Genomic DNA, 20537 nt, shown 5'->3' on the forward strand with positions numbered 1-20537 from the left:
AGTCTTTTGATAAGGTTTGTTATACCCACGATTTACAATCATCCTTTCCTACCAACTGTAGATAAAGTAAATAACTAATCGTGGGCAGGACTAAGCAGATACTAAGCTGCGTAAACCAACCATCCTCGTTGAATATTCAATAAAACAAAAACCTAAATTGTGAAATAAGCTGACACTGAAACATGAGAAGAATTTATAGAAGAACCATTTATACATCTTTCTGAAAAGAGAACTTAGGAGGGTACTTTTCTCTCAACAACCAAAAGAACAAAGCCAAGATGTATTTTTATCTATTATGTGTAGGCTCCATTTCGGGTTTTCGTTACTGCTCCTTAACTTTACAATCATATCGTCTTATTTTGTAGCCTATTGTTACTTAATAATGGTTACGGAACTATCAAACTAGCTATCACACTCCTATGAATCGATTCTTCATACCAGAAGAAAGGGGGTTTTTGTTATTAAAAGGTTTAGGAAAGACCTTTTGGAAAGAGGAAAAAGTATCGTTATTAAATCTGTAGTGTCATTATCGATCATTAAAAAAGGAAACTATTTTGCCACATTTTGAGTTTGCTGTTACACGTCAAAAGTACAATTAACAACAGAAAATGCTGTTAACGAAAACGTGGTTCGTCGTTCGTCCACGGAACATGGTTTCGAGCTCCGTAAGAAATAGAACCTTACAAACTTTTCCTTCTGCAAAAGAGCAATGCGAAAATTCATTTCAATGCTATTAACATGGGACACAAAAAAAACCTCAACTATAAAAAAGAAAGACAGGTTTCATAAATAATCTGAACAAAGTGAGGCTTAAATAAAATCTTATTTTCAGGTAAAGCATTGAAAGATTCACGTTCAGCGATGTCATTCCGTTGCTTGCATTAAAACTAATACAGTATTATTACACGCACAACAAGACCATCAATAAGTGCGAGGGGAACAAAGATGGTGCTAGCGGGTAAGGACACAATGGAAACAGTTGGGGATGGAAGGGAATTCTAGTAAGCGTTATACAGTTCGGAACTGGAGTACAGTTTAATGAGTTTTTAGGGGAGGTATTCAGTCCAGTAGTAGAAGTAGAAGGAGTAGAAGTTGTAGTACTTCTACCAGTAGTAAGAGCAGCTTTATGTAAATTACTTCGTTATTTTTGGCAGCCTCTTAACAATCAGTGCCATCTCGAGAATCATCCTCCAGGCTTTCTCTTTTTTCCTCATTTCGCGCCAGCAGCAAAGTAACTAACAATTATAATACTTTGGGCTTGGGACAACCACTTCCCTGCAGCAAAACGGGCGGTGGCGCCGTCGAGTTGTGCAGATTGTTGATAATCTTCAGCCGTTTGTTCGAAAGTGTCATCAGCGTGGAAGAGGGCCCTCGCTTCAGCGAGTGCGGCCGGTCACCGCCCAAGGCATCCGGCTGTCCGGAGGCCCCCATCTTCGTCGTGTGATGCAAGTCTTTTGTCTGCGTTTGTTGCTGTTGTTGCTGCATCGACGAGATAAGATTCTTAAAGTAGGCATTGCTCAGCAAACATGAAGTTCGCTCGGTTCGTTCGCTGGGAGATGGGGGTGCGAGAATCAGGCGCCTTTGGCCCCGATTGTTTGCGGGTGTGTTTCGGTTCGTTCCGGAACCGGTCGGGCTGCCAAGGATATTTCCACCTCCGATACCATTGATGCCTGCGGCTTGCACCTCGTTGCCCTTACCCTTACCACCAATCGACGATGAGGACGTCGAAGAGGAACACCCAGAGGACGATGCTAGCGAGGCCAATAAAATGTCGTTTCCGGTGCGACCCCCAATCATGCCGGATGTTGTGGAACGCTGACCGACACCAGCACCAGCACCACCACTACCACCTAGCGAGCTGTTGCCATGTGGAGACGAGTGTGCGAGAATGCTCGTGCCGGGTGTGGGCGAGCCAAGCGCCTTTCCGACGAGCAGGCTTGACTCTTGCAGAAGATTCCGGCGTACGTTTAGCAATTTCCGGTTCGTCACATACCCTCCGGCCAGCCGGCGCAGTTGGAAGTTGTTCACGTGCAGCGGCTTGGGAAGGGAATTGTACCAGATCTTAACGCCCCGCAGCTCATCGGGCGTTCCGATTGAGTACGAAAGAGGCTGCTGTTGAAGTTGCCGTTCTCGCACGTACTCGTCATCGATCTTTTTCAGCAGATTCAGTTTGGAGATGTCAACCGGGCTGTTGACCGTGAGCAGATCGGAGCCCATTTCTGCGACCGATTTACCGAGCGCCGACGAAATGTTGTCAATGAACTGTTGGTCGACCGCGGCCGCCAGGGACTGCGAGAGGGTGGACAGTTGGTTAGGCGTGAGGATGATTGAATCGGCCAGATCTCCCGGCAACTGAACGAGCGGGTTTGCGGTCGCCGGTAGAAGATTGATCGTCGGCACAATATCGTCAATGCTGTCGACCAAATCGACCACCGTTTGGGCCGTGGTCTGGGAACCCGGTTGTTGTTGTTGTTGTTGCTGCTGCTGCTGCTGGGAAACTACCACTCCCCCACCGGTACTTCCATCCGAATGGACGAGGTTTTGTGCTAGCGTTTGTAGTGTGTAATTTATCTGTTCATTGAAAGCAGGTAGCAACAGATCGGCGGATAGACTGTCCCCTGCGGATCCTGAGGGCACCTGGTCAGCACTAGTCGCCAGACGGTATGCCGCATTCGCGTTGTGCAAATGCTCGGCAGTGCCATTTGAAGTACCGAGGGGGATTTGATCGATCAAATCGGTGCTAATAAAGGTTTGCTGAGCATGCTCTTCGACCCCGGGTGGAAGCATGTTCGTATTTGCATTGACCGATTGAGGCTCCCCAACACCAGTCGCCTGCGCCATGTTGACTAAATTCGTTCCCGCAAGGTTCATGGAAGATATCACAGATAAGGGCAGCGTGACGGTAAGCTGATCGTGCATAAGGTTTTGTCCACCGTAAGCTGATTCTCCATCGCCCGGCACGGATAATTTCAACAGATTCGAGCCGGCATCCATCAGGATCGTAGTGTGCTGGTGGTCAGCAAGAACAGCGGTTTGGCCGAGATCCGCTTCATGATTGAAGTTCTGCCCAAGTATGTCCGTATGATTCGGTTTTGTGCTGTTCGTAGGTAACATCGTTATCGACTGTGACACCGGATTTGAGCCTGACACCGATTGGGGTTGCAAAACTAGGTTCTGCTGTTGAGAAAGCACGACCGAAGACTGGGCCGTATGATCCGATGTAGCATGGCCCTGCTTTGTTATAGTGTGCAGTGACCGGTGATGCGTGGATTTGTTGCCTTGGTGGTGGTTTGTAGAACTCGAGCCCCCATGGGACCGGGAGGATGTCTTCTGCTTCGATCGATCATTCTTACCTTCACCACTGACGCCATGTTTTATGCCACCGGAACCTGTGCCATGGTGCGAATGATGCCGTACCGAAACTTCACCGCTCGCTGGGACCATCGCCGAGCCTTGCGGTGTGGATGAGCGTAGAATGCTTTCCCCTGTGCCTACCGCGACCGCCACTGGTCGCCGTTCGACTGTACCGTCGAATCCGGAAGAGGAGTTACTGTTCGATTCCATCGCCTCAAGGAAAGCCGTTCCGTCATCTTTCGTTCCCGCGGGAGAAGCACTGGTCGTCGACGACGACGTTGTTGTTGTTGTCCCCGCCACCGTACCTTGCCCGCGAAGTTCAGCAAGTAGTTTGTCCAAATGTTTGCTCCTTCCCGGAACTGCCCGGCGTTGCGTAAGCGAGTGCGATTTGCAGGTGATTGGACGCGTGCAGTGCCGTTTGCCATCGGTCGTCATCACCCCGCAGTGCCGATCCGGATCAAAGTCTCGCGAGCGCGACTCACCTTTTCGATCGGAGGAAGACTTGTTGGTGGCTTGCCCGGTTGCACCACCGGTGGAGGTCGAGCTGCTACTGCTGCTACTGGTGCTGCTTGTGCTGCTGCTGCTACTACTCGACGATGAGGACGAGGATGAAGACGATGAAGATGATGATGACGAGGACGAAGTAGTGGACGATGGTGAGGAACTAGACGAAGAGGATGCTGACGCTAGCTTTGAGCCTCGTTTCGACGATGATTTGGACGCGACCGGTACATTTGATGGTTCATGATTGGCAGTGGAAGTGGAGGAACCACTGTTTGCGATCGCTAGACTGGTCTTCTTTTCCAGCACCACAGAACAGTTGTTCATGAGTACCACGGGGACGCCACCGCTACCAATGGCACCGGAAGGAAATTCCCGGCCCGAGAACTCCACCAGCGACGGTACCCCCTGATCGTTCGCACCGGAACTCGATATGGTGGCCTTCGAGAAGGTAGAGGAAAGGGAACCACCGGTACCGTTACCGGCATAGTTGCCACCCGTGGCGGCGCCGGTGGACGATGATTTCGATGAACTGCCCCCGCCACTGTGGTGGGATGAGCTTTTGGAGTTTTTACTTTTCACCTTGTTACTACCGCCGGAACTGCGCACCTTCACCAGCGGAGCGGTGACCAGGGAATCGCCTGACGATAACAATGATGATGATGATAATGTTGGTGGATCTTCCACACTTCCCTGCTGGCCATAGGAACTAGAAAGCCCTTTGCCATCCGTACGGGAGGAGCTGCCGGAGGAAGCCTCGCTACCGGAACGGATCGCATAATCAGTCTTTTCCAAAGCGGAACCCGACGTAAAGCTGTTAACCACTCCCAGCTGGTCGCTGAAAGCAGCTCCCGATTTCCCACCGACCACCGAGCTGCTAAACCTGCTGCCTCCGTTCGCGTTCAGCTGAGCGGCGTGGCTGAAGTAGGAATGATGTCTATTTTGCATGTGTTTTTGCAATCCCTGTGGTTTCACCACGCTCTTACAAATATCACAGATCACTGCGTAGAACGGGTCCGTCTCCGGGCAGATGCCGTACAGACCCATGTCAGCTTTGTCGAGCCGCATGACGCTACCCCGTGGGCGATTGTGTATCGAACCGGCAGTCCCATGTTCCACCTTGGCGCTGTTCTGCTGTTGTTGGGTGTGCCCGGGAAGGCTTTCGTAGAGTTTGGCATGTTTTTGCTTTTCTCCTGTTAGTTCGCCGATTAAACTATCCTCCTCGTCGGCTGGGAAAAGAGGAACCGGCACAAGCATATCATTTATTTACCTCCACACTTGTTCCGTCAAATCAAGCTACTTACAGTCATACAAACCACGATGTCCCCTGCGTTCGATAAATAGCTTCCACGTTTGCCCTCTTAACTTTGCAATGCTACCTCCATCAGCGGTAGAATCTCTATTCATGGCGGCTTACGAAGATTGTTTTAGCAGTACAGTTAGCTCAAATGTATTTTTGTTTGTTTCTTCTGCAATTCACCCGGCTTTACTATTGATCCGTGTTAAACAAATCACGCCGTACTAACACTTGTTGATTGCAAAGCAGGGAGGGACGGTTGGGTTGGTGCACCTTCGTGCCGTGAAAAGTTGCCGATAGTGCAATAAATGCAGTTAGCCAAACACCACGCGTTCTGCAAACGATGGAGTCAGGTCGGGTTGATACACGTCTTGCGCTTTCACACGGTGTCGTCGTTTCGTGGTTCTATGTTGGCAGACTGGGAAAACTGCTTGTTGTTACTTTTTTGGAGTTATTACTGTTGATGCCTCTTCGTCGTCAGTGTTTCGTCAGCGATGACAGTGTGTTCAGATCCTGAAAAGCGACATTATAAATTTAATTAAAATGCAATGCTGTTGCGTGGAGGTGTGAACATTTTAAATTTAATAAGGTTCAAATTAATTGCACCGCTATTCCTCGCAATCCAACCCTAACATTAGACTGAGATTTTTTAATCGTAGTAAACCATCAGCTGATACACACGCATACACATATGTGTGCAGCAACGCGATACAGCGAGACATCGCGACTTATCGCGTCGTCGCGAATACTAGAAGTGAGTACACGAGCGTATGAATGAATGGGTTCTTCTCCTCGTATCATCAAGCTCCGGCTGTACGGAGTTATCTCACGGACGCTTACTCAATATGATGAGGGAGAAAAAAAAGGGAACCAAGCATACTAAGCGTAGCGCAGTTAATTTTTTCAACACGAGTGCGTGTCTCGGAACATTTTTTCCGCTCTTCGTTGAGAAGTCAGCCGTATCGTTGTTCCGATTGCTTGAATACTCTTAGAAGGGTTCGTTTTTATGTCTATTCTTTGATCCTATGTCCATCGTCCGACAGAAACAATTGCGGACTACGGACCATGAACTGTATGGCAGCGAAGAAGTATATTCGGCCCGTAATAGCTTCATTTCAGCGGTTGTTAGTATGTGATAGACACATTAATTTGAAACATTTCATCATAATTTAACCTTATAAATCTACAAACTTGTGAATTGTAGCAAATAAGTGTTTAGGAGGCATCTATTCTTTTACATCCTGTCCAGTGCGTCTAAAGATGCATGGGGATTGGAAGGCACGGACATTTATATGCTTCTTTTACATTTTGCAAGATTATTTAAATACAACATATCATGCCTATGCCGCCAGGCTTTCCGATGTGAAAGACATAAATAACCCGGTTTTTCGTAGTTAAAAGCTCATAAAACCAGTTCAAAGTGATTTACTTTTCTAAGGACTTTTTCTTTGTTTATTGATGCCCCGCAGTGAGGTCACCCTGTCACTAATCACAATCCAATGGCACAAGCTCTCGTTAGCAACAAAATTGGAATATCTGGGATATAATAATCGGGCCCCTGGGAGGCCATACCTTATGCAAATTGCAGAATATCTTGCCACTAAGCAAAGGCGACCCGAAACATACGGTGTATAACGCTTCCCTTCAGTTCGGCGGCCAACACACTCGAGCAACAGAGCCGAAACATTCTAAACAAAACATGACGTACGGAGGAGGTCACTAGCTGCTCCGCGACTGCGAGTCGCCCGCATCAAATATCAAATACCAGCCCGCAGACTCCGAACGCGAAGACTTCGGGGGAGGATGCGTTAGTCTGTTGCAAGACTGCAAGTTTGATGCCGAAAGAAGACACCACTCTCGCTCCACTATCACTTATCGAGCTTCTTACCTTGAAGGTTTGTGCGAAGGTGCTTCAGTAGGCCTACGCATCGATGGTCACTAGCAACAGCATTTCGACAGCTCACGAGCGAACGGAACCAATCCGTAATGTGCCGTCCTAGGGAGCCTCTTATCCTTGCACTCTTTCAAGGGTGCGGATCGTGGTTTGGGGCGTACAACTTTTCTTTTATATTTACGACCGAAATTGTCGTCCGAAGCAAATCGAAATCTTCGATTACGACTCGAACAACACCACACAACAGCACAACTGACAGCTGATGCAAGTGATTGAGAACTGTCATTTGTTCCTACCTTCCCGATGCAAATACTATCACTTTTCCTGTACTATAACAATTTGCTCAGTTTTATGGCAATTTATTTGAATTTGAAATACATTTGAGGGCAGTTTCAAACAATTTAACGCTCTCGTTTTGGATGAGTCAAAGACAATGAAAACTATTGATGTTTTCCACAACGTGCATGTTTTTTTATTTCAGTAAAAGTGTGGCAAAAAACATGCAACTAGGGCGGTTTCTATTACTGTTATGTGGAAATTGTTATCCAAGTAATCTAACCTTAAACATCAGTTGCACCAAACCAAGTTGTAGTTTCCAAATTTACTCAAGTCTATCAAAATCACGAAGTAATGTCCGATTCAGAGCTTTCAACAGTCGAGGATAATCAATTTCGAGATATGTTCGAACTATTTGACCGGGATGGAAGTGGATCCATCTCAACAACAGAGCTGGGCGATTTGATGCGTATTCTTGGACTGAACCCGTCTATGGCCGAGCTCGAGCAAATGATTTATGAGGTAGATTCTGATGGAAACGGACGCATCGAGTGGGAAGAATTCGTGGCGCTGATGAAGCGAAAAGCACGCGAACCGGTCAACGAAAAAGAGCTGTATGAAGCGTTCAAAGTGTTTGATAAAAACGGAGACGGTTTTCTGTCAGTCGAGGAGTTGTCCGATGTGATGCAGAACTTTGGTGAACGTCTTACTCCCCAGGAGTTGCAAGACTTACTAGCCGAGGCTGATATTGATGGAGATGGTAAAATTAACTATGAAGAGTTCGTTTACATGCTACTGAAGTAGACTTTTCAGCAGAGTGCAGTATTTATTTGTATTGAGTGTATCCGTCATAATTAATCGATATAATAGACGATTCTTAAATAGAGGCCCGAATTAATAATTTTTCTATCAATATCGATCGCACATCGAGACATAAGGTTATGCATACTAATTTGGTAGTCTATTTTTAATTAAGTTTTCAATTTTTTTTATGCGCCCTTTATCCATTAAGGAGTCTCCTAGTGCCATAATGCTGGAACCTGCACCACTTATCGCCGCTGCAGCCGCCGCCATTTGTTGCGATTGATGATTCCCGGTTGAAGTTCCTGTCGGTGCATTTTCTGTTGCTTGCGAAGAGCTGCCAACATGTTCACCAATCGCCGAAGCAGCTGAAGAGTTTGACCCTTGTTGCTGCTGCTGCTGTTGATGTTGCTGAGCAGGACATGCTCGTTTGTAAGCTTCCACAAGTTGTTGTTGTTCGACTTTTCTTACGTTTTTCATCTCTAGTATCTTATGAAACTCCACCACGCTACTCTCAGGGAGCAGCTTGAGGTACTGCTCGATGTAGAGCGATGCCGGGTGGACTGGCTGCATAACAACCTTAATGATCATCTCCGCTTTTGCCATACCCTTTACAACTACCTTGGTGTAGCTTGCCGGTGGTTTCCGTTGGACTTGCGATCCGATCGAAGGTAAATCCATCAGCACCGTCTTGAGGCTATGCGTATCAAGCAGGAGCTGCTCACAACCCAGAATGTTTCCGGATGCCGCCGACGAACCACTCGCACCCTCCGAAATGCTGGAACTCGATGCGCTCGCTACTAACGCGGCCGAGCCGGATGCAGATGAAGACCCGGTGGACGTCGGTCGAAGCCGGTACAGAGTGTTGATGTACTTGGGAATGAAAGAATTCACAAACTTATGGCAGAACTGCGTATAATACTTTCGGCTGTTTGCCAGATTATCACGAATGACTGGAACCGTTTGCTTGAGATTCGTTATGATTTGGTTCACGAACCCGCTCTGGTCACCAACGTTGCTAATACTGTGCCAGGCTATTTTTGTCATCAGCAGCAACGACTGCTCACATGCTGCATCGAGGTCATGGACAAGCAGCTGGATGCAATTCGAAATGATGCGATGGTACACATCTTTTTCATCTGCCAGATCTACTTTAGTGATGTAGTTTTTGTCAATTTTTTCCTTAAGTTTATCCTCCAATTGTTGCACTGTTTCAAGGCAATACTCCGCGGTAGCCAGTATGTAACAAATCTTTCGAGTATCTTCAGCGGAGAATCTGGAATTATCGAAAAAAAAAACACTGATTTTGCACAGTTTACGCTTTATACTGAATGGGTGAACATACCTTGGAGTTTCACCTTCTTTCAAAAAGTTATGTATCACTTGCCCGGCTGCGGTGGACAAATTTTGAAAGTCTTTCGTCAGCAATGACATGCTAGAACTGATGGTCGATGATGTCGAGTTTGGTGGCTGCGGTTTCGGAATTCGAGCTTCCAGTACTTTACTTGCGTACTCACGCAGATGTTTCTTGAAAATCAGGACCAAGTCATACATTGGTTTTTCGTTGCTCAGTTGCATACACTGGACCATGCACTTTTTGTAGAAAACGAATAAATCAGCGCAGCTGTAAAGACAATGAGAGCATGTCATCATAAACTTCGTTCGTGTTGCGGCTATATTTTGTTTACTTACTTTGGAATAATTCCTGGATTGATCTCTTTCGGAACGACCATCTGCTGGTTCTGCAGGGCAAATTGTTCTACCAGCGCCGTCAAATCACGGCTGATACTATCTGTGTATATATCCAGATACGGCTTAAAGCAACTGCCAATAAGGTTACTGAACGAGTCCCGCTCCTTTCGAACTTCTTCGCTAGTGGCTTCCACCAGTGTTGTTCCGTTGAACCGCTTGTCCAGCAACTGCTCAAAATTGGATGTTTTTTGGATGGCAAACAGTAGCAGCTTGACGTCAATTTCTTGTTTTCTGCGTGCCATTATTTTCGATAACTCTTCGCGGGTAATGGTGCAGAACTGGACCGTTATTCTCTCCGATACTTCCCAATCTGCGGGGAAAACTGTGCCGTACTTTTCCTCAAAATCCAGCAGATGTCGTTTCACCCAGGCGTACCGCTTGTCGATCTTGTCCAGCCAGGCAATGTCTTGATTTTCATGAAACAGTTGAATGTACTCTTGAAGTTGTAGATCTGACGGATTGGAAAAGTAAAATATTACTTATTTGTTCACCTTTATGGTAATTTGCTATACTTACTAATGAACCACTTGAGAATATTCTTCTTTACTAGCTTATCCAAGACGGACGCAACTTGACACGCATCCTTCAGCTGCGTTATTGTCATCCGGTTGGTATTACTATGCGCCGTCGGTGAAAAGAAATTCTTAAAATCATCGGTAATCTGCGTCGCCAGCTCAGATTGAATTTGCTGCACTTGTGCCGACAGTGTCTGAATTTGCGATATCTCCGAGTACTGCTGGAAGTGTTGGTTGACCTCGATGATAGCCTGCAAAGGGTTAAGTACCTCGCCGTACTGACGTCTTTCGGAAAGCTGTTTCAAATTCTCCACCCCACCGACGAGCATATGCAGGTGGTTGAGCGTCGTTATGGCGTATGTAAGATTGTTCTTGGCCGAGTCCAGTTGTTTGATGTCGCGCGTTATTTCCTTCACCATATCCTCCGTTTTTTCCGCCCTGCTCTTAATGTCGGTAATCAACGAGAACAGCTGGGTGAGCGACTGTTGCGCTTCCTTCAGCGCCACACGCCCATTTTCTCCCGTGTTCACCTGCCCCCGAACGACACTGCGAATGTTGTCGTCGATCAGGCTTATATCATACTCCATCTTCGAGATCACCTCATCGATGTTGGACAGCGATTGTTCGTTCGGAAAGAGCTGATTGATGTAATCCGTCGGATTGAAATCCGGCTGGTCCAGAGGGTCCGAGCTTTGGAGGACTTGTTCAATGGCACGTTGGACATCTTCGGATAGCACGATGTCGTTGATGTGGTCCCTTTTCGACTCGCTTTCCTCTTCAACTAAATTCATCCTGGAATGTGGAGAAATTCGCTCAAACAATTTCCACAAACACAATCTGCTAGCTGTCCCGCGGACGAAAAGTACACGTAATATCAAAACAGATGACTGTCAAAACATGTCTGTCGCACAAGGTTCATACTTAGGGTGTCATACGGTCATATGATTGATAATTTAAAAATTAGTAACCATTCGTAAATCTAAATCACAGATTTAGACTTAGACGCTAAGTCGATAGTTTATTACAATGATAGTCCATTTTACAACATTTTCATATTTTTCCTCATTCAATGAGACGAACACATTTCATCATTCGGGAAACATCCTTCTGTCAATCATAATGTAAACAAAAAGATACGTTTTCTTGCGGCCGGCTTGTGATGTTGTACCGTTTTCGATTAAATAACAAATAATATACCATGATCCGCTTGTTGCGAAGACCCTCGGCTACGATTTACTGCAAGTATTGGGCCGATAGTGCTCGTATTACAACATTCATTAAAGTAAGAGCATATGGTTCCAATCGAGGTATGGTCGACGTTGGAAAATGGTAAACTGTGGAGTTTCCTTGTTAATTGATTCTTTTGATCAACAGAAATCGCCCACGCCTATAAGCCAGCGCTAGTTGAAATAGAAAATTTATCAAGGACATCAGCAACTGTACATCCTTCTACGGAACACCATGTGCCTTGTAGTGGGAAATCCTTCAATATTCTACTTCCTCCCCCAAACGTGACTGGAGAACTCCATCTTGGCCACGCACTAACATGTGCCATCCAGGACGTTTTAGTTCGGTATGCACATAATAATGGTCGCCGTGCGATATGGATCCCGGGAATGGATCATGCGGGCATAGCGACCCAGGTGGTGGTCGAGAAGAGGCTGCTAAAAGAACGGAACCTTACCAGACACGATCTGGGCAGGGAAAAGTTCCTGGAGGAAGTGATGCGCTGGAAGATGGAAAAAGAGGGCAGCATAAGGAACGCACTGGTGAAGATGGGCTGTAAGATGGATTGGAGCAGAGAGTATTTCACAATGGACCAGCAACAATCAATTGCTGTAAAAGATGCCTTTGTGCAACTGTTCGATAAAGGTCTGATCTATCGTGATCGAACGCTGGTGAACTGGTCCTGTAGCTTGGAGTCGGCCATATCGGACATTGAGGTGGAAAACGTGGAAATCGACGGACCGACGGCATTGAGCGTACCGGGATACGAGCGGCCGGTAACCTTTGGTCGAATGGTGGATATTGCGTATAAGGTACAGGGCTCGACGGAGGAAATTGTTGTCTCTACCACGCGCCCGGAAACGTTTCTGGGAGATGTGGCAGTAGCTGTACACCCAGATGATGGACGTTACTCGCATTTACGAAACAAATCGACCTTCCTATGGCACCCGGTTCGAAAGGAAGAAATACCGCTCGTGTTTGATACATCGGTCGATCAATCGTTTGGCACAGGGGCGGTAAAAATAACTCCAGCCCACGATCGCTTCGACTTTGAACTGGGCCGCAAGCACCAGCTGGCTAGTATAGAGGTCATCAACGAGACAGGAATAGTGCAGGAGCACATGGGACCCTTCTCTGGTCTGCCACGGTACGAGGCTCGGGAGCGTTTGTTGGATTATCTTTCAAAGCTTTCGCTGCTTCGTGGTATAAAGCCCCACTCGATGGTGCTACCGATCTGCTCGCGATCCAAAGATGTAGTGGAACTGCTGTTGCGGCCCCAATGGTTTGTGAAATGTCGAAAGTTAGCTGATCGAGCACTGAAAGCCGTAGAGCATGGTGATCTACAAATAATCCCTAAAACATTCGAGCGAGAATGGTTTCGTTGGTTGGAGAATTGTCATGATTGGTGTATTTCAAGGCAGCTCTGGTGGGGTCATAGGATTCCTGCCTACTGCGTACGCCACGGTAGCACTCCCGTCGAGCATTGGATTGCGGCACGGTCGATGACTGAAGCAAAAGACAAATATTTAGCCAGTGTGTCGGGCGGCAACGAAGACTATTCTGTCGAACAGGATACTGATGTACTGGATACTTGGTTTTCGTCCGCTCTGTTGCCATTCTCAACGAATGGATGGCCGGGAGCAACAAGTGCCGATCATTACCCGCTGGAGCTGATGGAAACGGGCCATGATATTCTTTTTTTCTGGGTCGCCCGTATGGTAATGCTTGGACAGGAGCTTACCAACGAGCTACCGTTCCGGAAAATTCTGCTTCATGGCATTATCTGCGATGAGTTCGGGCGCAAAATGTCCAAAAGTCTCGGAAACGTAATTAAACCGGATCATGTCGTACATGGCATAACGTTGGACCGATTACGGGAGGAAGCTGAAGAGGCGTATAGGCAAGGGGTGCTTTCAGAAGTAGAACTTTCGAAGTCTATTGCGGGTCAGCGTAAAATGTTTCCTAACGGAATCCCCGAGTGTGGGACTGACGCGCTCCGCTTCACACTGTGCTCTTCGAACATCAAGAATCACTTCATCCATTTCAACGTTCAGGAAGCACACACGAACAAACTATTCTTTAACAAAATTTGGCAAGCAACACGCTACACGCTGGGTTGCCTAAACCGGTGCCAACCGAGCGAAAATGCTCCTACGATAGGTCATGAGACACGGGAAACTATGCTTCTTATGGATCGTTGGATTTTAAGTCGCCTCGGATACGCCGTGAAGCAGTGTAGAGAAGGTATTGAAGGATACAACTTTCATCTCGCAACAGCAGCACTGAAGACGTTCTTTTACAGCAACTTTTGTGACATTTATTTGGTAAGTGCTGTATACGTTTGCCGAATTAAAGTATTATACGTTGTTTAAAACTTTTTTTATCCTTTTTAGGAAACGACCAAAATCTACATGAACTCGAAAGACTCGAAAACTGCGGCCCTACAGAGTGCCATTTTAAAATATTGTATATCTGTCGGCCTTTGCCATATGGAGCCCTTTACTCCGTTCCTTGCCAAGGAACTGCTGGGGCATTTACCGTTACCTGCTTCCTATACTTTAGATGGAAGCCAAGCGGTCTCCTGGATCGATACCGTACTGGAGCAAAAGGTCGAACGAATGTTGAATATTTGCCAGCACATCAGGCAGACGAAAAATGAACATACTACACCGATTGCGCGGAAACACAATCCCATCGCACACATTTATGCCAAATGCCATGAACTACATGAGTTACTTGGCACACAGCTAGAAACGGTCCAGCAGCTTACGCATTGCATTGCGGTCGTGCTACACAAAGAGGAGAATACATTTAATTTAGTAAACATGACGGTTAAATCTGCCGCCAGTCATGACTGTACAATCGGTATCGTTGCGGAAGGTTTGCACCAGTCACAATCAGCATTAGACGGAACCAGAAAGAAGCTAGCAAAGCTAGAGTTGGAGATTGAAAAAATCCTCACGACGATAAACAGCGAAGGGTATAGGAAATCGGCCAGTGAAATTGTACAACAAAAACACCAGGAAAAGGTAAGGGACAAAAATTGCAGGTGTAGGTGAATGGATTCTTATTTGCCTTTTCACTTGTTTCAGCTGATTCAACTGCAACAGCGGAGGGACGAAATGCTGAAAATAGCTTCTTAGATGAAATGAGCACCAAAAATCCTAGTCAAAGTCGGATATATTAAAATCAATGTTTCTGCAACTTCCTGGAATATTATTTCATAGTAGCGATTACGACGTTGTGGAATTACGGATAAGTTAGCACGACATATAAACGTTCCTACCGAAAGATTAGGCGACTATTTCATCCACGGGTTTTGTATTCGATGGACCGAATTGTAGCACAAGGCGATCAAATTCCGACTGTCGCTTATTGTACGCATTTGCGAGGCTACTATTCTTGTGGTCATCCAAAATCTGGGACAGATAACGATTGAACTGACTGCTATTCTTATCCTTCTGCTGGGATAGTGCCAGAAGATTGATCAGGGTGTCGTAGTTGTTTGGATCGCGGTTCAGACATTCGCGTAAAACTTGCTCCGCGTCGTCATACTTTTGCTGGCCGATGTAACAAACCGCTTGACCGTTCAACAATAGAAGGGTCGGCGAAAATTTATCGCACAGATCTTGAAAGATGAAGTAGGCGTCCTGTAATTTTTCGCCCCCCTGAAATGGAAACGGAATCAAAAAAGTATTGTAGAACGGTGCCGGAATTGATCAACGTGTAACATGGAGTACTTACAATTTGAATGTTCAACCAAGCTTGGGACAGCTGGGTGAGCGTTGCGTCGTCATCCTTTTCTTGCATAGTTGCGAAAACTTGTTTGGCCAAATCGACGCGGTACATTTTCAAAAGGCAATGCAAATGCAACGACATGCATTCCAGATTGAAATTACCAGCCAGAATTCTGTTCCAGGATGAAGGATTCCGTTTAGCAGAAGGATTTGTCGGCTGTATCTCAGGTTACTTACTTCATGGCAGTTTCATAAGACTCTTCGTTGATGTAAACAATTGCTCCAGCAATGATCCAGATAACATCCACAGCGTTGATATCGCCTTGGAATTTTTCATCGAAGATTGAAACAACTGCTTCCTTCCGAGTGGCGTTGGATAAATACTCTGCCAGATATCGTAATGCAAGCAGAGGCGTTTCGTCAGAGGATTTTATTTCGTCCAAAACAACACGGTATTTGTTTTGGGCGATGTAGGATCGGTACATATAGACGTCCTTCTCCAGGGATGGTTTCTAAAAGATAAAGAATTTAAACAAGAAAATGTTTGAACAGAAACTGGAGATACATGCATCTGAATAATGCCTCTTTATATATTCTTTTCATACCGAAATTTTGTTGCACTCGTTGATACATGTCTGGTAATTGCCGATGTAAAATGCATTCTCAACATCGATCAACTCCGACACTTCGTTATTCTGTCGGCTCATTGTAGCTTATTTCGCCAACAAGCAGAAAGTAAGTTTATTTCGGTTTTAATGTAGGATTGTTGTCGTATATAAACTACCCGAATATTTTGCGGAATACTGACGAAAGTGACGTGGAATAGAAGTTTGTCCGTGTTTACCAAAATGATTGATTTACCAGGTGCCATCTTTTTTTTGGTTTGACAACCAGTGATCCAAATTATTTGCATTTTAAAATTAAAGCCACCTGCATTTCATTTCGCTTATCTGTTCTCTATTATGCTAAACTAAACATGCGTTCATAATTTTTTTGTTATTAATTTCATACGTTTATTTCCCAGTTTTAGCTAACAATATTTTAAAATTTAGTTTTTATTATTATAGCAAATCCTTCCATTTGTCATTAGACTGACATGCACGCGCAAACAAACTAGCCGATTCTTCGTCGGCTGTCAAACGAGAAATGTGAAAAATCAAATTGCGTGTGTTTTGGATTCCATTCCCGTGGTGCACCGTGATAATAATAATCCGCCACCTTTACTGCTCTCTGTTAAACAACCAATTGTCCCACTAGCCACCGATTTCGGTCCGCAAACAGTGCAAAACATCGGCAATCTCTGATCGTCAGCTACAGGCATGGAGCCGTTTACTTGTTTCATGGTAAGCACGGACTCCGCGGTTCCGGCACAATTGGTGCGTAGTTCCTATTCTCGATTCGAAAGGCCAGAGTGTAGTAAACGTTGATGTGCTCATTTGCTGCCAGTTGATCAATTCTTCGACCATAACTGCATTCAATGGAAACAATAAGGTCGCGCAGAAGTGCATTTCATGCATATAGTCAAGAAATGGATGACAAATACAGTATTATAATCCGCCTTTGGTATAACCTCAACTGCGTCGAACTCATAAACAAACAGGCAACCTTGTTACTTTCCCCTTTATTGCTCATCGTTGACTATTGTGAAACACTTTGGTGATGTTTATTGTATCTCATTGTTGCTTTACCGTTTTTCTTTTTTGTTGTCATCTTACAGGACGTGGAAAACTCTCGATCGTACATCGATGAGCTGTACTCGGAAGAAAACTGCAAATGCCAGGAAGCGATTGTGTGTCTCAAGAATGCGGTTATCGGATCAAACAAGAAGAAAGGTTCCATCATCTCGCAAGGAATTGTGCCGCGTTTGATTGGGCTGCTGTGTAACGCCAACAAGCCGCTACAGCTGCGCATCGATGCCGGTATCGTCCTCGGTTCGCTAGCCAAAGGCACCGAATCGCAAGTGCACTCGCTGATGCGCTTCAACACTGTCGAGGTGCTAATAGCGATCGTCTTTGATCCCTGCACGGACGAACGGCTGATGGAGACTTGTCTTGGAGCGCTACAGACGATAGTTCAGTATCCGTTCGCTCCATTAGACCTCATTCATTCGGACATCAACAACATAAAGCGTTTGATTCGTGAGTAATTCTAATAGAAAGGCCGCTCAGGGACAAGCCAAACTTATTAACTATTTGTTCTTTTTAGAAATCGCTGCGCCAAAAAGTAGCTTCTCCTGTCAGGCGTACGTTGTAAACATCTTTGTTCCCCTTTGTCACTCCTCCCATCAGCAGAAGAATTTGTGCCAGGCAGAAGTGATACCATTTCTTGCCCGCCTCATGATATCGGACAACACGACGCTGCAAGTACCTGCCCTGAAATGTTTGGCCGCTATGTGCTTCACCAACAAGTCGGTCTCTAACGTTGTTCATTCGACTTACCACGCCGAGCGATCGATTCTAGATATCCTGACAGCACTGCTCTCCCGAACACGAGATGTACAAGTACAACTGTCCGCCAGTCGGTGTCTCACGTATTTGCATCGTTCCGGAGCACTGCCGGCCGAGGACTATCGGATCGTGTACAAAACTTTACCCTGCCTGGCACGGCTGTGTTCGGACGAGTTCGACGAGGACACGCGCGCAACGGCAGCGGAAACGCTAGCCTATCTGGCGGAAATTGACTCCGAACTTCAACGGTTGGCGGCCATCAGTAACCATTTGATTGCGTCCTTGGCAAACCTGGTCAAATGTCCCTCGGTCCTGTCCCGGCAAGGTGCGTTCCGATGTTTCGCTTCACTTGCGGCAAACGACGAAGAAATTCGAAAGCGCATCATAGAGATGGAGGGGCTGATGGAAGAGGTTCTTAGTGGTTTAAAAGACTGCTGCCCGGAGGTATGGCTTTTCTGATGTTTTAATAAGAAATAGAAATAAGACTAAAATTTCCTTAATTTCAGGTTCGATTATCAGCTGTTCGATGTCTCCATTCGCTCTCCCGTTCCGTGCAGTTACTTAGAACTACGTTTCAGGTAAACGTTAATGTAAGCCATATTTACTTCTGTTTCATCAACAAAAAAAATCTTCCTTCGACAGGATCATTCTGTGTGGCGTCCACTGATGAATCTGTTGGTTGGCGATCCTTCTCTGGAATTACAAACCGTGGTCACGTCGACGATTTGCAACCTACTACTAGAATTCTCACCTGCCAAGGAACCTATGCTCGAATCCGGCGCAGTAGAAATGCTGTGCGAACTTACCAAACATGTCGATCCTGCATTAAGGTTAAACGGAAGCTGGGCTCTAATGAACATGGCTTTTCAGGTAAAAGTAGCAATTTACCATTAAAAAAAAGTTCGGTTTATTCAACGCGTTCGCTCATTTCCTTCTATTTATAGGCCGAACAGCATGTTAAAACGAAAATTATCAACAAGCTAGGAATGGATAGAATATTTCAATTGCTGGGCGATCGTGACGAGCGTGTCATAATGAAAACACTCGGGTTGCTTCGAAATTTGCTGAGCAAAACTCTTCATATCGAGACGATCATGTCGGAGCACTCGAGTGAAGTATTGAGAGCGGTGAGTCTTACTCGAAAGATGGATCCGTTTGCAAAACGTGTTTCACGATTTGTTTTCCATTTCCCAGGTAAGCCTCGTCCTAGATGATCCACATCCACCGGAGGTGAAGGAGCAAGCTTTAATAATCATAAGTAACATAACGGCTGGCGCCCGGGAAAAGGATTACGTGTTGCAGGACGAAAAGATTGTCAAAAAGATTCGCGACTTTTTGGTGAGCTGAACCGGGTGTATGATGTTAAACCTAAAGGCACATCTTTACGTAGCTTTTGTTTTCTTCTTTTTCGGTTAGGTCGCTAATGACAATAAATTACAGATGGGAGCTGTGTTTGTGGTACGAAATCTGTTAGACAAAAGCAGTCGGCGGCAGATACTGCGAAAGTGGGGCTTTCTAGACAATCTCGAACAACTGCTACGCATGACACCCCGTGACTCGCAGTTTTATGAGGAGTAAGTGTACTCAGTCTTCTATGCGGTGCAATATTTTATTTACGTTCGATTGACTTTTCGTTCCAGCATACGGCATGAAATTTTAAGGTTTGACTACTCAGAAGACCATTGATTTTGTTACCGCTCGTTGTTGTTAGTTTTGTGTCCGTTCCTTCCTTCCTGTTTCGCAAAATCCGTAAGTTCCGTCTTATCTTTTTGTATCCGTCATCTTTCTTTCGTCATCCCATTCCAAACGATCGTGCGAAGAAGAGGGCCTCGTTTTTCGGGAAACAAATCTCTTACAGCAAGCACGTGCCGATTTTACTCGACAGAAAAATCATCACCCATGTAGTACGAATCGCATACTCAACTCACTCGCGCCATACAATGAAGCAGGTACGTTTGATTAAACATCATGAACAAATTGGTTGATTAGGTTGATTGGTTATCGAGTAAGACAAAAAGACAGTTCAAAATTGAGTCAACAAAAAACAAAACGAAGCAAAACGGCTACAGTTTACCGTGCTGATTTTCGATTCAAAAAAGCACCAACAGCACAGGCCATTGAGGAAAAGAAAGAAGCAACTTAACTTAAACGGAGATCATAGGTCTCGCATAACGATACAGTGTCACCAGTGTTGCAGGGCGTTTGTTAAGTTTACTCTAATTTTATTAATTTATTTAGGAAACTATATGAGATTAAAAAAATCAGTGGACTTTGTCCCCCTACAGAGCAAGATATGGAGCAAGGAGGAAGGTGAGCTGAAAGAATGAAGAAAAAACACGTCGAAAGCATGCTTTACTGTACCAGTCAACTATCGCGAAATCTATCTTCCGTCTAATGTGAATATGTCTGCCCGTACCAAAGGTACCCAGGAAACTCTGATTTCTATATATCTGTACCATCAACTGTATAAAACTGATAAAATGCCGCATTTTCATCTGGACACGAACCAGCTTCCGTAACGATACCCCGAGATGAGACGAGTGTACGTGATCGTTGTTTTGTTTTATTGTTGTAGGGTGATGAGTGTACGTGCCGAACAGTTTGGTCAGCAATGTTGACCAATCATGTGCATGTTGCGATAGGAAAGAAGAAGGAAACACATCAACAGACCATAATAAAAGATGTAACAGTATTCACTAGTTTAGACTAAAAATGACATAGTAGCATCCGAAACAA

The 20537-nt window shown here is 45.5% G+C and overlaps 6 protein-coding genes across 8 annotated transcripts; 3 read left to right on the forward strand and 3 right to left on the reverse strand.

Annotated features, from left to right (window-relative positions):
• Positions 1-181: 181 nt before the first annotated feature.
• Positions 182-7145, reverse strand: LOC131261936 (serine-rich adhesin for platelets-like). Its single transcript, XM_058263808.1, has 3 exons — positions 7041-7145; positions 5160-5665; positions 182-5084 (listed from the first exon to the last, which is right to left on the reverse strand). Exons 2-3 carry the CDS (start codon positions 5260-5262, stop codon positions 1243-1245), a joined length of 3945 nt encoding a protein of 1314 aa, XP_058119791.1. The 5' UTR covers positions 5263-5665; positions 7041-7145; the 3' UTR covers positions 182-1242.
• Positions 7146-7676: 531 nt separating this feature from the next.
• On the forward strand, positions 7677-8126 carry LOC131262662 (calmodulin-beta-like). Its single transcript, XM_058264715.1, has one exon. It carries the CDS (start codon positions 7677-7679, stop codon positions 8124-8126), a length of 450 nt encoding a protein of 149 aa, XP_058120698.1.
• A 9-nt stretch (positions 8127-8135) lies between these two features.
• Positions 8136-11216, reverse strand: LOC131262663 (vacuolar protein sorting-associated protein 53 homolog). 2 transcript variants are annotated; one of them, XM_058264717.1, is made up of 5 exons: positions 10392-11216; positions 9816-10326; positions 9469-9747; positions 8965-9399; positions 8136-8901 (listed from the first exon to the last, which is right to left on the reverse strand). In XM_058264717.1, the coding sequence occupies exons 1-5, from the start codon at positions 11179-11181 to the stop codon at positions 8271-8273; spliced, it is 2646 nt and encodes an 881-aa protein (XP_058120700.1). In that variant the 5' UTR covers positions 11182-11216; the 3' UTR covers positions 8136-8270. The 2 variants fall into 2 exon arrangements, with proteins under 2 accessions (XP_058120700.1, XP_058120699.1); XM_058264716.1 differs by having other exon boundaries at positions 8136-9399.
• A 372-nt stretch (positions 11217-11588) lies between these two features.
• LOC131265209 (valine--tRNA ligase) lies at positions 11589-15021 on the forward strand. Its single transcript, XM_058267471.1, has 4 exons — positions 11589-11697; positions 11765-13941; positions 14011-14646; positions 14710-15021. Exons 1-4 carry the CDS (start codon positions 11589-11591, stop codon positions 14758-14760), a joined length of 2973 nt encoding a protein of 990 aa, XP_058123454.1. The 3' UTR covers positions 14761-15021.
• LOC131267182 (coatomer subunit epsilon) lies at positions 14780-16179 on the reverse strand. Its single transcript, XM_058269977.1, has 4 exons — positions 15960-16179; positions 15592-15866; positions 15362-15527; positions 14780-15285 (listed from the first exon to the last, which is right to left on the reverse strand). The coding sequence occupies exons 1-4, from the start codon at positions 16059-16061 to the stop codon at positions 14911-14913; spliced, it is 918 nt and encodes a 305-aa protein (XP_058125960.1). The 5' UTR covers positions 16062-16179; the 3' UTR covers positions 14780-14910.
• Positions 16180-16533: 354 nt separating this feature from the next.
• Positions 16534-20493, forward strand: LOC131262087 (armadillo repeat-containing protein 8-like). Of its 2 annotated transcripts, none has more exons than XM_058264006.1 (9): positions 16534-16730; positions 17072-17492; positions 17560-18245; positions 18308-18379; positions 18444-18671; positions 18746-18928; positions 18996-19139; positions 19218-19375; positions 19442-20493. In XM_058264006.1, the coding sequence occupies exons 1-9, from the start codon at positions 16674-16676 to the stop codon at positions 19485-19487; spliced, it is 1995 nt and encodes a 664-aa protein (XP_058119989.1). In that variant the 5' UTR covers positions 16534-16673; the 3' UTR covers positions 19488-20493. The 2 variants fall into 2 exon arrangements, with proteins under 2 accessions (XP_058119989.1, XP_058119990.1); XM_058264007.1 differs by having other exon boundaries at positions 16535-16697.
• The last annotated feature ends 44 nt before the right edge of the window (positions 20494-20537 follow it).

Source organism: Anopheles coustani, chromosome 2, assembly GCF_943734705.1.
Source record: "Anopheles coustani chromosome 2, idAnoCousDA_361_x.2, whole genome shotgun sequence".
NCBI lineage: Eukaryota > Metazoa > Arthropoda > Insecta > Diptera > Culicidae > Anopheles > Anopheles coustani.